Genomic DNA, 16,545 nt, shown 5'->3' with positions numbered 1-16,545 from the left:
ACTATTTCCATTTCCCAACTATTACCTCTTAAGAGTCCTAGGCAAGGCTGTGAATTCTCTCACTGACTTAGGTCACTCCCAAAGCACTTCTGATATGTTCTCTAACTCGTTGCCATACACAGAATGGTGGTTCCCAGAATTCTTTCCTCACTGACACACATTTTGACAGAGGTCCATATGCAGAATACTACCTAGATCACTCAGAATTTCCTGAGGTTCTGTGAATCTCAGAATACCAGCTAGAGCTCTTGACCTCTCCTCTCTGGACTTGAGGTACTTCTTACACCTGCCAAAATCAAGAGTTGGACACAACCAATGGAGCCACCCAGGTGCCCTGGTTCCTTATACTTGATAGACAGAAACTGTTCTCCATTTACTCATCCATATTTTATAACTTGTTTCATTTTTACAATGAACATGAATTTTTTATGGAAGTGAAAAAAACTTTTTCAAACTGACCTCCAAACTGTATGCCTAGGAAGACTTACTATATATTATACTGTCTAATTTTATTGGAGATTAAAATCATGTATTATACTATCACAAGCAAGCACCTGCCAAGAGTACTGACAACCACAGAGGAATTGTAACCAAGAAAAGATGTGAAGAGTTAAAAAAGAAGGACGAGGGACGCCTGGGTGGCTCAGTTGGTTAAGCAGCTGCCTTCGGCTCAGGTCATGATCCCAGCGTCCTGGGATCGAGTCCCACATCGGGCTCCTTGCTCCGCGGGGAGCCTGCTTCTCCCTCTGACTCTGCCTGCCACTCTGCCTGTGCTCGCTCTTGCTCTCTCTCTCTCTGACAAATAAATAAATAAAATCTTTAAAAAAAAAAAAAAAAAAAAAAAAAGAAGGACGAGCACCCCACACAGGGCTAATATGAGGATTAAATGAGATAAGGTATGCAAAGCAATTAACACAGTGAAAATACTTGATAAACATTAGCCATCATCATTAAGTAATTACAGGCATTACCAGTTATAGGCAATAACTGCAAACATAATATATTCCCCAAATGGTGAAAAATCAAATTTGTATAAATACTAGCATTTCAGAAATACCTCTTCTTCTTCAATCAGGTTCATCTTTAAACCACTGAGCCACCCAGAAGCCCCCTAATCAGGTTCATCTTTAATCGGTTATGGTTCACTACTTCTCTGACCAAGACAGGACTGAATTTGTTGAAACACTTAAAATGCTTGGTCCAAGAAGAACATGACCCAGTCCTTAACCTCCAAAAGATCACGCTCCTATATGAGCACAAATAAACCTAAATGCAGTTGGGAAGGAATTGACAATACTCAGAAATTTTCTATTTACAAGAATTTCTAAGATCCTATTAAAATTCAATCTAACTTCTTACATCTTCTTCTCCTCAACATAAGTCTCAAGTAACCTTTTTTCACATCCAGACAGAACCCAAGAGAAGCCCCCAGTACCATGAGGTAAACCTTTAAATATGAAATAACTCCCCTACATCCCTACATGTGAAAGATCTGAAAAGAGAAACTGACTTGTGGTAGTCCTATCTACTACTTCATTTCCTATTTGCAAATCAAGAAGCAATACTTCAGATGAAGTCACCAATTCACCAAGCATTTTTAAAAGTGTTCCAGTCTGAAAAGTGTTAAAGTGTTCCACTGCCCTCTCCTTTTTTTTTTTTTTTTTAATTTGACAGACAGAGAGAGAGATCACAAGGAGGCAGAGAGACAGGCAGAGAAAAAGAGGGGGAAGCAGGCTCCCTACTGAGCAGAGAGCCCAATTCGGGCCTTGATCCCAGGACCCTGAGATCATGACTTGAGCTGAAGGCAGAGGTCTAACCCACTGAGCCATCCAGGCACCCCAACACACTGCCCTCTCTTATGCACTGCTCTACTAAAAAACTTCTGGAATGACAAACTTTACTTACAAAGAGCTTTGAGATACGTTTAAGATCTAGACAGCACCTTTCTACTATAAATAATTCCTTAGAAAATCTTCTGCTTCCAATTTAACCATTCTCAAAAAAAGAAAATCCAGGTAGGGCCCTTGCCATACCCTGGATACTAACTGCTAATTAATTTGTAGCAGTAGGGTTGTCTTAGCCTATTTCTCAAACTTGACTGCTGCAACAGTTTTTCACTATTACATGTTTTGATCCAAATGTAATACTATAACTATATAAAAATAATTAGCTAAGAACCAAAGTTAGACTGTCATAACATTTTGCAACCATAACTGATTTAGAAAATAGTCACAAATTTCTTAGAACTTAGGATGACTTAAAATACATTTCGATTTATAGGTAAGCAATCTAAGGAAATACTTTAAGCATGTAGAATTTTTTGTTTCAAATACAGAGCATGTTTCTTTTCTCAAACACTACAAGTTTACAACATGTAGTCACACAATAATTGAAATAATTTGTTCAAAAATGCAGGTTTGATTTATAGTAACATAAAAATAAAATACCTAAGAATAAATATAATAACCAAGGGGAGGAAGGCTTGTACACATCGAAAACTACAAAACGCTGCTGAAAGAAAATTATAGACAACACAAATAAATGGAAAGACATCCCATGTTCAGAAACTAGAAGACTTAATACTATTTGGATATCCAAACTATCCAAAGCAATTTCAAGATTCCATGCAATCCCTATCAAAACAAGAGCATTTTTTTGCATAAACAGAAAAAGCCATCCTAAAATCCATATGGGATTTCAAGGGATCCAAAACAGCCAAAACAAACTCTGAGGACTTACATTCCTTGATTTTGAAACATGTAACAAAGCTACAGTAATGGAAAGTGTGGTAACTGCATAAAGAAACAAATAGACAGGCGCCTCGGTGGCTCAGTGGTTTAAAGCCTTTGCCTTCAGCTCAGGTCATGGTCCCCGGGTCCTGGGATGGAGCCCTGCATCAGGCTCTCTGCTCAGCAGGGAGCCTGCTTCCCCCTCTCTCTGCCTACTTGTGATCTCTGACAAATTAAAAAAAAAAAAAAGAAAGAAAGAAAGAAAGAAATAGACGAATTGAACAGAGCCCAGAAATAAATTCTCATATATAGTCACATGACCATCATGCAAGGTTTCCAAGACCACTCACTGGAGAAAGGACATCTCTTCAACAAATGGTGCTGGGGAAACAGGGTATTCACATGCAAAAGAATGAATGTGGACACTCATCATACATCTTATACAAAAATGAACTGCAAACAGACTAAAGAATAGAAAGATCTAAAAACTAAAATTCCTAGAGAAAATGGGAAAAGCTTCATGACATTGGACTTGTCAATGTCTCCTCAGTAGGACATTAAAAGTACAGGCAGCAAAAGCAAAAGTAGACAAATGGAACATCAGACTTAAAAACTTCTATGTATCAAAGGTTACAATCAAAAGAGTAAAATTGCAACCAACCCAAACAGTATGGCAGTTGTTTAAATAATTAAAAACAGAACTACCATATGACCCAGTAATCCCACTTGTGGTATATATCCCAAAAGAATTACAAGCAGGATTCAAAGGCACACCCATGTCCACAGCAGAATTATTGACAAAAGCTTTCAAGCAGCAAAAGCAATCCAAACGTCCATTGACAGGTAAATGGATAAATGAAATGGAAAAAAATGGTCTATAAGTATAGGAGAATATTATTGAGCCTCAAAAAGGAAAGAAATCCTGTCACATGCTACAATATGATGAACCTTCAGGACATTATGCTAAGTGAAATAAGCCAGTCACAAAAAGGTATTCACTCTTGGTATCTGCATGATACCACTTACATGAGGTATCTAAAATAGCCAAGTTCATCAAAACAAAGTAGAATGATGGAGCAGGAGCAGGGGAGAGGGATGGGGAGCTACTGTTCAGTGGATATGGATAGATAGTTCTGGAGATCTATTCCACAATATGAGTATACTTAATACTACTGAACTGTATTCTTAAGATGGTTAAGATGGTAAATTTTATGTTATGTGTTTTCTTACAATTAAATAGAAACAAAGCAGGTTTGACACTTGATTGTGACAGACAAGTCAAGGATCCTCTTAGGCCTTAGGCATTTTTCAGACCTTTGTTCTAAGTGTTAAATGTAACAAAATGAATCACACTAAGAGTTATGGCTTTCTAAAAATCTTTCTAAGGCAATCTCACAGGAATGAAAGAAACTTGATTTAGTACTATAAATGAAACCACGTAACCCAAAAATACCTTCATAAGAATGAACAAAGCACTAGAAATGAACATCTTTGGGAGCTCCTGGACCTCTAACAGAAGTCTCAGAGATTTCCCCATTGTCAAAAGCCAATGCCACTTCCAACCTTTGGATTAATTCTAGTTCCTTTTAATCAGGGCTAATTTCTGAGACTATCCCACATGTCTAGATTAACCTATCATACCAATCTAGAACTAAGGATTATTCACAAAATTTAGTCTTAATCTTGACCTAAGAATATATCAGGTACTTAAATCACTGAGAACAGAATCAGTAGCTTTCGCTACCAAGTATCTGTTCCCAAGATTATCCACTGGGTTTCCTTTTACAAATGTACATGACTGGGGTGCCTGGGTGGCTCAGTCATTAAGCATCTATCTGCCTTTGGCTCAGGTCATGATCCCAGGGTCCTGGGATCAAGCCCCCACACCAGGCTCCCTGCTCAGCAGGAACGCCCTTCTCCCTCTCCCACCACCTCCCCCCCACCCCCGCTTGTGTTTCCTCTATCGATGTGTCTCCCTCTGTCAAATAAATAAAATCTTTTTATTTTTTAATGTACATGATCCAGAATGGCCTGTAATCATTTTAATGGTTAACAATATGGATGATACAGATGTCTAAAGTTGTTATAAAAAAAAAAAAAGTACACTTCACTGGAATACTGAATACATTGCCTCTGCAGGAACTGGCAGTTCTGTTCTTTATCCAACTGGTATACATCAGAATCTCCTACCCTAAGTACTCATCCAGGATTATATATTTGGTCTAGGAACAGACAGCTTTGGATGGAAACCTGGCTCAACTACCTACGAACTCTGTTACCTTCGAGAATACTACTTAATTTCTCTGTGCCTGTTTTATAGATTGGGGTATGTAAGAATCTGAAACCTTAAAATCCAAAAGTTACAAATGTGTGATTTACGTAAGTGTATATTGCTCAGTTATAAGGAAAAACAACATGCAGGGAAGAAAAAAGTAGTGTCACCCTATGTCCAATTAAGCAGAATTCCTAATGACACCAGCGACCAAGGTCCAAGTTTCACCTGTACTCTTGACTCTCAGCCCAGTCTCAGGTAAAAGTGGAAAGACAAGGTCATTTCAGATAAACCTTCATTTAAAACCGAATACATAGCAGTTGACAGAGGTTCAAAAATTCTGGTCTAGGTGAAGAAATGTCACCCATAAAATAATTTAAGTTGCTAAATGTTCAGAGTGAATAACAAAGCCAATGTGAACAGAAATGGAGAAAGTCCAGAGGTGAGAGCCCACCACAATGCCTCTGGCTGTAGGTCATGGGAGAGCTGACTAAGAAGGGGAACGGACATTGACATCACTTGCTAAGGGTCAAAAACAAGACCAATGTGGCAGAAAGAACAATCACAGCATTAGTAAAACTGGGAAACCAGAGATGGTGTGATTATTCTGCCCTGGACATGTGCAGTGCATGCTGGTGGCTGGACACACGTATGAGGGAAGACATCCCGTAGGCAACGGGAAAGCAGTGACCGAGGACTAAGGCAGAATGATAACCAAGAACTACAAAGTCCTGGAAATGAACGGGGAAAAGTTCCAAGAAGCAGCTATCAACAGTGTCTGATGCTGCTTAAAACAGATAGGAAAAATTCAGCCATAGAAAAATGGCCTCTCCATCTGCCAAGGCTGGTCAGAAAGCTCAAGCCACATGCAGATGAAAAAGAGATTCTAAAATATCAAAGACTCAGCAATGATTTAATTTTCCCCCATGAGTAGTCTGGCTTATTACTACTCCGGATGATAACAAATTAGATGATTTTACATCTACTCTCAAAGCTGATCTTCTTGGCAAGTGTCTATGAGGACCCACTGAAAGGATTATAAAGAGAAGGAAAATAGTCATTAACAAGAGAAAGAGAGGATACATTTTTTCCAACTACAGGATTCCACAGCTTCTGGCAGTAGCAAACAGCTTTTAGTAAAAGTAAGCCAACAAAAGTTCATTAGTGAAGCACTGTTAACAAAGTAATATTCTACTCACTGGGCTTTAAAGAATAGCCATTCTACCACCATACAAAAGATTAGAACAACTCACTCTTAAGAAAAACAGTTCTAAAAATATTTTTACATTAAAAAGTAATAATTTGATTAGAAAAAAAATACCACTCCTAATCAATTCTACCATCCTAAGACAAATTCCCTAATCACATCTTCATCTCTTCTGACCTTTATTACTAAGTATTTTGTTCATATGTTTTATAGATAAAATACTTTTGGACCCTCCTCCTGTGTCTGTCAGAAATACAAACTTAAAAACAAAAATTTCTACATAAAACTAATACATCCAGCAAAAAAATTTAAAGGTCCTTGGGACATCTGGGTAGCTCAATTGGTTAAGCATCTGCCTTCAACTCAGGTCATGATCCCAGGGTCTTGGGATAGAGTCCCATGTTGAGCTCCCTGCTCAGTGCAGAGCCTGCTTCTCCCTCTCCCTACCACTCCCCTTGCTTGTGGTAGCTCTCTCTCTGACAAATAAATAAAATCTGTAAAAAAAAAAAAAAGTCCTAATAAAGATTATCAAACTTTGCCTTGCCATTAATAGACAATGAATACATGTGACACTGAAATTTATCACAGACTCAAACAACCATATTCCTGAAAATCTGTCCAAGTTTATATCTACTAGATACATAAAATGCAGCTTTTTATTTATAATAAAAGATAACCATGCCTTCCAAAAACCCATTTGACAGTGAAACTTTATTACCTGATATAAGATGCATTTTTAAAAAGCTCTTCTTTGCTGGCTACAATGGGCAGATTAATAAATCAAAATACTACTGGGGTGCCTGGGTAGCTCAGTTGGTTAGGCATTCGACCCTTGGTTTCCACTGAGGGTCATGTAATTGAGTCCTGCACTGAGCTTAGTGCTCAGCATGGAGTCTGCTTGCCCCTCTCCCTCTGTTCCAATTTCTTTCTCAAATCAATAAAAATCATTTTAAAAAATCAAAATACTACTAAGAATTGTATGTTTAACACACATACACATATTTTCACTATAAAGATCAATTTCCACTATTCTCAACATCTAGATCTTCGCTTCAAAGAATATTTTGACACCAACCCAGAATAAGTGAGTTCTCTGTAGTAATCATAGTAACTTCCTCCTCTCCCAAGTCTTTCAAAATCCTTACAAACTGCAGAGCACAGCCAAAACATTCTTAAAGGTCCCTTTTCTCTGAAGTAATTATACACTCCCACTGATCAGTAAAATTTGATGTTAAGATACAGGAATGTTAAAACACTCAGGATGTTAAGACAAGGAATAGGCTCACACTTCTGACTTAAGGAAATTAACATCTAGTCCAAACATAAAAAACTGCATTAGATAATGCACTTAGCTATTTCTGCTGTTTTTCTTCAAGAGACAATGAGTTTTATTCTGTTGTGAAGATTTTCTAGTGAAATTCTGCTGCAACTGAGGGAAAATATATAAAATACAAAATACCCAAAGAACCATCATTAATATTGCAGGAAAATCTTAACTTTGAAATACTAGTTTATACTACTAAAACACAAAAATTCCTCAAGGTATAAATTGACAAACTGAACTCAACTACCTTCACAAATCTGCCCAGGCTTCCTGAAAAAACTAAACAGCACGTTTTTAGGGCAAATGCTGTTATTTGCGACCCATCAGGTGCCAAACTCATGGTATCACAATCATGTAAAAATCTATCTCATTTCTTCTACTGAACTCCAACAAAAACAATACTATAGTTTGATCAGCAAGAAGGCTCAAAGCATAGGCCAATTTTGGAGCAACCTCCACAGAAGATTTGATTAGAACCAGATTTCATATATGATGGGTAGAGGCTTATGTTCTAAATCAGTATAATTATCGTCAATATCTTGACTAGCTTGTCTGTACACTGAAACCGTTCTTAAAGACACCACGTCTCCAAACACCACAAAAGGTGTTTGATTCTGCCAGGACCACTAGTCAGCCACATCTTTTCAGACTTCACACAGTGGCAAGAAATTCTCCTCATCTGAGCCTTAGACTTATCGGTATTAGAGACGTTCACTAAAACTTATAAACTAAACAAATAGGAAATTAACAAATATAATTTAGGCTGATATTTCACAAACAAGGGATTTGTTAACTATACACAGGAAATTAGCATATATATGGCGGTGGGAGGAAAAAGCAGCAGAAGGATAATATAACCTTAATGTTTTACGAGACTCAATCATTATTTTATTTCCCTGTGCTAATGGCCCATGAAGATAATCATTCACTCAAACAAATGTTAAATCCCTACTGTGTGCGTGGCACTGTACAAAGTAAGCAAAAGAACATAAAAAGCAAGGACACAATACCTGCCAAGGACTATTTGAAACAAAAGGAGAAATGCCCATTAAGTTATTGTACTGTTTTAGCTTTATTGGACACCAACTACACGCCAGACCATACTGCACACCAGAGACGCACAACAGTAACAATAATCTAACTGCAGATCTGTAACCAATCAATGAACTATGACAATAACAGGCCTGACTACTCCTAAAGCAGCAATATTTTATTCTGGAAATAATCTTGCCTCTGTCAATTAATTCTTCCAATGGATGACAATTCTCTGAGTAATTTCCACCTACATTAACCCAAACTAAGGTTGCTTACAGAGTTAAATGAGAGAATGTAATGTTTTGAACAAAAATAAATAACAGTAGAGAGAGACATATTTGTACTTTAACATTAATTTGGTTTGCATTTAGCTACTGCCTTCAACATAGGTAACAAGTGACAGTCATAAAGCAGAACACCAACCCGAAAGTTACTGTGGCAAGGCATTAGTTTCTTGTCGTAGCAGTACAGTGGGAAGTGGAAGCTAAACTAACAAGTTTTGCTAAGCTTTTTAAAAACCACTCACTTTTAGTGATTTCTTTGTGAAAGGTCTGTGACCACTCATTTCCTCTAGGCTCAAAACCAAGTAGTGCCAACACAACTACAGATTTGGTCCTCTAGGTTACAAAATAATTTTTAACCCTGTAGAACTACCAGTTCTACAGTCATTCGATACTAACGAGCTTTTTAAAAATAGGGATCAGCCCTTAACCTAATTACAGATAAAGTTTTGCAAACTAGAAACGGTATTCGTTTTTAAACTCTTCCACATTAAATATGACACTCAATCTTAAAAATGTAAACAGACTTACTAGAAAACTAAACAGAATTGTGTTACATACACCGAATTGGTGGTTAAACAATCAACACGGCAAAGGGATAAAGGAGAGGGGAGATGAAGAAACAAGATTCCTCTCCAAGAAATGTCTGAACAAATTCAAAGTGAAATTTCGGTAAGCTATGTTTTGAACCTTTCCACCAGTCTTGCTATTTTCACTACGACATTTTCGGTGTGCCCGCCGTTATTAAAATCACAACCAAAGGGTGGGGGAGGGTTCTAAAATGTGACTATTAACAGCAATCAAGTCTAAAAATATGCCCCTCCTACACAGTGGGCCAAGTGGCAAGAAGATACGAGAACTCAGGAAGTTTTGAAATGGCACTGACAGGAGTCAAGAGGAAAGACAAGGGGAAGGAATCACGGAGAACAAGAGCAACTCCGTGCAGCCAACGCCGCGAGTTGGCATCCGAACTGCAAGTTCCTGGCTCGGGACGGGACTCGACCGAGCAACTTCGCGCCGGACGGAACTGCGCGCTCGGCCGCCCTCCGAGCCCCGAGCCGCAGCCCTTCCTCCCCGATCGCAGCCCCGCGGCCGCCTCCGCGAGGGCGCGCTGACAGCCGCGGGGCCGGGCCTGGGAGATGCCGGCCGGCTGACACCCACCTTCTTTCTCGGCCCGCGCCGCGGCCACTACGAGGGTCATCACCAGGTGCAGCGCTCCCAGTAGGCCGGCGGCCGCGCTCCTCGGGCTCCCGCCGCGGCTGGCCGCGGGCTCCACACCGGCCCCTGCGGACGTGGAGGCGGCGGCGGCTCCTGCTGCTCCTCCTCCAGCCCGCTTCCCCATCCCTGCCGGCCGGGGGCCGCCGCGCTCGAGGTCCGGCGCGGCCCTTCTCGGCGAGGCGGCGGCAGGGGCGGCGCGGGAGCCGTGGTCCGGGCTCTGGCCGCGGCGCCGGGGGCGAGGGCGGTTCCGGGCCCAGGGCTCGGGCTCCGGGCGTGGGTCTGGGTCCGTGGGTGTGTGTGAGCAAGAGTGTCAGTCACGGCCTCGGCCTCGGCATCGCCTACGGAGAGTCGAAGCGGAGAGGCCACGGGTCAAGCACGGCGGGCGGCCATACTGGAAACGGGCACGGGCCGCGGGCTCTGGGCGCTGGCTTGCGAGGGGCGGGGCGCGGTCCTGGGCACCGCCCCCGTCGTGCCGTCACCTAGGGGGCCGGCAGGTCAGTCAGTCTGCTCCGGAGTCCGTGGGCCCGAATTTCTTGTCCCGCTCTCGGATGCCCACGGCTTCACCTGCCGGACGGGACACGGGCAGTACAACCCCAACCTGTCACCGCTGCCCGCGGAGGAGGAGGAGGGAAGCAGGCCCGGGCCCAGCCGCCAGGACTTATGATGGCGGGTCACGCTTCTCAGAGGCAATGACGGCAATCACGTGGAGACAAGGGGGCCTTGCCGCGCAGCCGCCTTGGGGTGTGGGCGGGGCTGGGAGGAACTGCAGGGTACTGGGGGAGGCTCGCCTGCTGCTCCAACGCGGGAACTAACCCCTTGCGTCTCCGGTACTGCAATGCGAGAGCCTTCCAGAGGACTGAGTGCGCATCCGGACCTCGAGGCCCAGCGCGGAAAATCCATTCCAGTGACTCCTCCTGGTCCCCCTCCGCCTTTCGGGTCGCCTCAGAATACTCCTGGCCTGATTCAGTTCCTGGTGGCGCTTCGTTTAGGACTGAACCCGCTCCATTCATCGTTGTATCTTCATGACACACTACCCAGCGCTTAATGGAATCATCTTGCTCTTGGAATTGTGCCTGCTTTGCTGCGGGAAATCCCATTGCAGTGTGTTTTTAAAGCAGCAGTGACCCTGGACGGGGAGGGCAGATTGTTCTTTAGAAAGTGCCCAGTGGCCATGCTGGCTTTGTCCGTCTTGGAATAATTCTTAAGACGTTTTCTACGGTTAGTTCCTGCAAGGCCCAAATCAAACGCCTTCCCACCTTCGGTGGCGGTTCTTGGTGGGCGTGGATTTTCCCTACAAAATTTAAGTTCCTTGAGAGTCCCTCATTATTTGTCTTAATAACGTCCCTTAACTTAGTAACTATCTTAGATAACTTCCCCCAATTCCAGAGCCCCCAATTCCATTTGCTTATTCTTCGCAGTATTGGTTGAGTGAGTCCGTGTATTTTTTTTTTTAAGATTTTATTCATTTATTCGATTCAGGGAGAGAGATCACAAGTAGGTGGAGAAGCAGGCAGAGAGAGAGAGGAGGAAGCAGGCTCCCTGCTGAGCAGAGAGCCTGATGCGGGGCTCCATCCTAGGACCCTGGGATCATGACCTGAGCTGAAGGCAGAGGCTTAACCCACTGAGCCACCCAGGTGCCCCCTGAGTCCGTGTATTTTTAAGGCTACGTCCACCCCAATACATCTGAAAACAAACTACAAAGGAAAATAAAATTTCAGAAAGGCTTACAAAAGGAACTCAAAGTGCTGCCCTATGCAGTAGTCTTTGTCAAGCAAGCACTTAAGTTTTTTATTAATTAATATATTTTTATAGACTTACTTAATGATTTTGAAAAATAATTTTCTTTTCCTGAATATTAGTGTTAAAATTAATCAAATTTTATTCTTGATGTAATGTAGGAATAATTATCTAAGGTGTATTTTTCTGTATTTGTATATGTAAGGAAAGATTTCTGGAAGACTTTTAACTCACTAAAGAAATCAAGCCCAAGGCAAAGTGAGTATCTTAGCTGGGTTAAAGAGTACTTTCCAATGTGCAGCCCCAGAATTGGCAACCCTCCCCCCATTACCAGGTTTAGAGCAGACAAGTCTCTCCAACTATGAAATGTTCAGGTTCTCTTACACAGGAATCAACCACATCCTCTGATTAGCCTGAGGCTCAAGAGCCACATGGGAAATAACTTGCATATGTCTGTAATTGGAGCTTAGACATTGGACTCTGATCAAACATGTCTGCCTATTTCCCAAGAAACTAATGAAGCTTAAGTTTTAGGGCTCCTCCTCTGCATAAGTTCCTTCCAAGGCCTTCCACCTAACTGTGTATTTATAAGCTTTAATCTTGTTCTTAATGAGCACTCCTCTCCCCAATAGTTGGAGAAGTTTTTAGGGCCCACTGTACCTGAACCTTCCCTGTACCTAAGGACATTGGGAGCCAGAGGGGAAATAATGGAAATCTGTTTCCCAGAAAGGAAAAGGAGACTGCTGGGAGAATAATAATAAAGGAAGAGGGCCTTACTAGACAGCTTGATAAACTATGTTGAGCGCTCTGGGTTGAGCCACCATCACCCCATTATTCCCTCTCCCCCAACACTCAAGTGCCTTGGGAAGCAGAGAACTAGGAGTTAAAACAAGAAACGATCACCAAGGACCCTTCTGAAGTTTCTGATTAGCTCCAGACCTCCATTCTCCTGTTTGAGGAATCAGAGAGGTCTGGGCATTTTGGCAGGTGGAGACAGGCTCTTCAGCTGGCAAAATTAGGGAAAATCTGCTAACCCAGCAGTTCTCAAAGTGCTAGACCAGCATCCTCTGCATCACTTGGGGGTGAGTCCCAGCAGTCTGTTTTAATGAGCCACCTGAGTGATTCTAGGACATGCTCAAGTTTGAAAACTGTTGATATAAGTCAGGAACTATAGGCTATTGGGAGACTTCATCTCTACTTGCTTTGCTCTCTCACCAGATTAGTAAACTACTATTAGAAGCAGAGTTAAAAGGAACACAGATGAATTTGGGCTTAAATCCCAGCGCTACCTTTATTAGCTATGTGATGATAGGCAAATTGCTCAACTTCTCTGGCCTCACTTTCTTTTTCTGTAAAAGGATACCTAATAAATTTGGGGAGATGAAGCAAGATACGTTTGTAAACATACAGACTCTGCCTGGCACATAGTAGGAGATTGTCAGAGGTAGCTAGAGTACTTATTTTTTTCAAAACACCATATAAGGCACAGTGACAGTTTCAAAGATCATTGATTGATTTATGGTCCCATTTCACTCACAAAATATTTGAGGACACTTACAAGAATACTCACATTTAATAAAAATATATTTAAAGTTTGGGACCAAGAGGAGAAAACACTGTTGGAAGTCCCCATGGCTCTACTACCTTCCTGGCTCCTTGATTGACTGCCTGTGGTCTCTTGGTATTGGACTCTATAGTCTTTCAAGTCCCAACTTTAAGTCACTCAGCCAGACCTTGCTGTGTCTATTGCTGGTCCCACCCTGGCATCTCACAGACGTCTTAAACTCACATAAACTCCTGATCTCCCGTAGCATGCTTTGTCCACAGCTTTTCCTATCTCCAGAGTTGACTCCACCTATCCAGTCGCATTGGCCATAAAACTAAGCATTATTATTTACTCATCTCTGTGTTAGATCTAGAATGTAGCCACTTCTTACCACTCTCACAGCCCACTCTGGTATGAGTCGCACCATCTTCTGCCAGAAATTTTACAAGAACTTGGTTAACAGTTTCCCCTGTTTCCAACCACTTTTATAATGAGAAGTTTCCACTTGCAGCACCTGCCTGATGGAGCTGTGTTATACTTCAATGGGTTCAAGCCAACTGATAAAGCTGATAAAGGACTGTGAACTTTGAGTGACCCCTAGACCAGACCCTTATTAGACCTGACCATAGACCTGTTCCTGTCCAGGAAACAAAGGGCCTTGTTTTATCCAATGCTGTTCTTTCCTACCCAGAGTCCTGGTTTCTGGATTAACCCAGCCACCTCGAACCCCCTTCCCACTCTCTAGCACTTAAATAATTCTGGCTTTTCCTACTTCATGAATTATTTACTCAGTGAATTTTTTCACTGGTGTGTTTCCTTGCCTGACAAGTATATAGACTCAGCTTTGATTTTTCTTTCTTTTAGTTCTGGTGCTCTTTGCTTTATATTTTGACATAAATTTGCACAATTTTTGTCAACACAGCAGCCAGAATGACCCATTTAAAACATAAGGCATCTCATCCCTCCTGCAGTGGCTCTCATCTCAAGGTAAAAGCCAAATCTTTTATGATGACCCACATGGCTGTATGCAATCTGGCTCCCTGTGATCCTTGACTTCCAGGCTCAGTCTGTTTCAGCTCAGTCGCCACCGTTTTGTTCCTCAAACATACCACGGATGCTTCTGTTCTGGGGTCTATACCCTAGCTCTTCCTTCTGTCTGAAGTGCTTTCTTCTCCACTTCTCTGCTTGGCTCACTCTCTCACTTCCTTTCAGTCTTGGCTCAGTTACCACCTTCTCTGTGAAGCATACTCTGATCACCACTGTTAATACTGAAATTCAATGTGCGCGCCCCCACGTCCAATCCTACCTACTCTGTGCTCATTTTCTCTTTTTCCCATAAATCTTATCAATTTCCCTAATACTATATAATTTATTTATTCCTATGTATCGCCATTATCTGTCTTTCATCCTCATCTGTTTTGTTCACTGGTATATCCCAAGCTTCTAAAATGTACTAAGCACTTACTAACACAGAGTGAACGAATGAATGAATGAATGAGTGGGATAGAAGGATGAAATAGTTAATGAATAGAACCAAAAGATAAAGAGCAGTAAGACATACTCCTTCCATTCCACGGAACTTAAAATCCAGTGGATAGGATAGACATGTAAACAATATGATGATAAGGAGGAGTGAACCGAGGGAGAGAAGAGGAGAGGGAATCTGGAGGCAACTCTGGGTTCTGCCAATTTCTCTATGTATCCAGCCTTTTCAACATCTTCAACTGATTTTTTATTTGTTTTCAATTGCATGTCTCTTTCATCTAGTTCAGAGTATGCATAAAGCCCACAGCAATCAGTTGAATAAGAAGGAAGATAGCCTACTGAGAGTCTTCTTCAATTTACAGAGTGATCTCTTCATTTTGTCTGCTGTATGCCTTATTCCTTGTTAGGTTTCTCTTGGTGGTGTTCTTTTAAAAAAGAATCAACTCACAAAGCCCCGGGTTTAAGTCTGCTCCACCTACTATGAAAATCGCTGCAGCCTAGGTAGGGCAAGTAAACAGGGAGCTTCATGCTGTAGGATGAGGATAGTGGTTTATGAGGGGATGAGCCCGCTATCTGTGTGGACTCTATCCTATTTGAAGCTTTTTAGCATATATTCTTCAAGACCTGATTCCTTTGCAGTTTCCAAATTCACGTGAACTAAAGCCTTATCAAAGATAATAACCACTACCACATATACACCTCTAATAAGCATCTTGATTTTGATGCTAGAATTTACTACAGTTTTGTTTAATATGTTCCTTCCAAGCTGGCTGACGCATATTATAAGCCTATAGTATTCTTCCTAGCGTTTGTAAGAAATAGTTTTGTGGTAAACATCCTAATTTGAAATAAACCAAAAATTTCCGCCACCATTCAAATTCTCCACAACATGCTCCAATATCTGACTTTTTTCTCTTCTAGAAGAACTATCATTAATCTTATGACTTTTTGAAATGTTTCATGTGGTTTGGTGGTCTTTCTAGTAAAAGGAAGGAGAACATCCTTTTTTAAAGACTTTATGTATTTAATTGAGAGAGAGTGAGCAACAGAGAAAGAAAGAGAGCACAAGCTGGGGGAGAGACAGAAGGGGAGGGAGAAGTAGGCTCCCCACTAAGGAGGGAGCCAGGCATGGGGCTCGATCCCAGGACCCTAGGATCATGACCTGAGCTGAAGGCAGATGCTTAACCAACAAGCCACCCAGGTGCCCAGGAGTTAATATTCTTGAGGACAGACAATGCCTCAGTATTTTTTCTCTTCCTCCCACCTCCCTTACCATTGTCCTCTCTAGTACTCAATAAGTACTTTGAAACACCATTTTAGACTGCCCTGAGTTTTGAACTGTCCTAAACACCACTATTAAAAAGACCTACTTCAACCATCATTCAATTGTGCTTAAAATGTCACCATTTGGTGGTAATTAGGAGCCTTGCAAAGCCATTAAGGGGGAAAAAAGACACTGAACAATGTGTTGAGGGATTTTTGTGTTCCTATCTCTCCCTATTATTTAACTGTTTGTAGCTGTAAAAATTCCAGGAATACTCAGTAAAGGCGAGGACAAACATATTCAAGATGCTCAGGTGGAGATCAGAAATGATGAAAAACAGAATTAAAACATTAATAATGTATGAGAGTAAAATGACATCTGCTGAGATGTGCTATAAGAGAGACAAAATTTTCTCTGCCAAGTCCAGTGTGAATTCCATGAATGAGG

The 16,545-nt window shown here is 41.5% G+C and overlaps 1 protein-coding gene across 1 annotated transcript in view; it reads right to left on the bottom strand.

The window, feature by feature from the left end:
* The window catches only part of TMEM131 (transmembrane protein 131), a 209,122-nt gene extending 198,854 nt beyond the window's left edge, over positions 1 to 10,268 (bottom strand). Inside the window, exon 1 of the mRNA XM_059406161.1 lies at positions 10,010 to 10,268. Within this exon, the coding sequence (XP_059262144.1) occupies positions 10,010 to 10,190 (181 nt within the window). The 5' untranslated portion in view covers positions 10,191 to 10,268. The remainder of the gene's footprint in view (positions 1 to 10,009) is intronic.
* Positions 10,269 to 16,545: the final 6,277 nt, after the last annotated feature.

Source organism: Mustela nigripes, chromosome 7 (genome assembly GCF_022355385.1).
Source record: "Mustela nigripes isolate SB6536 chromosome 7, MUSNIG.SB6536, whole genome shotgun sequence".
NCBI classification, from domain to species: domain Eukaryota; kingdom Metazoa; phylum Chordata; class Mammalia; order Carnivora; family Mustelidae; genus Mustela; species Mustela nigripes.
The sequence above is the reverse complement of the archived record's forward strand: the minus strand, read 5'-3'. Positions and strand labels throughout refer to the sequence as shown.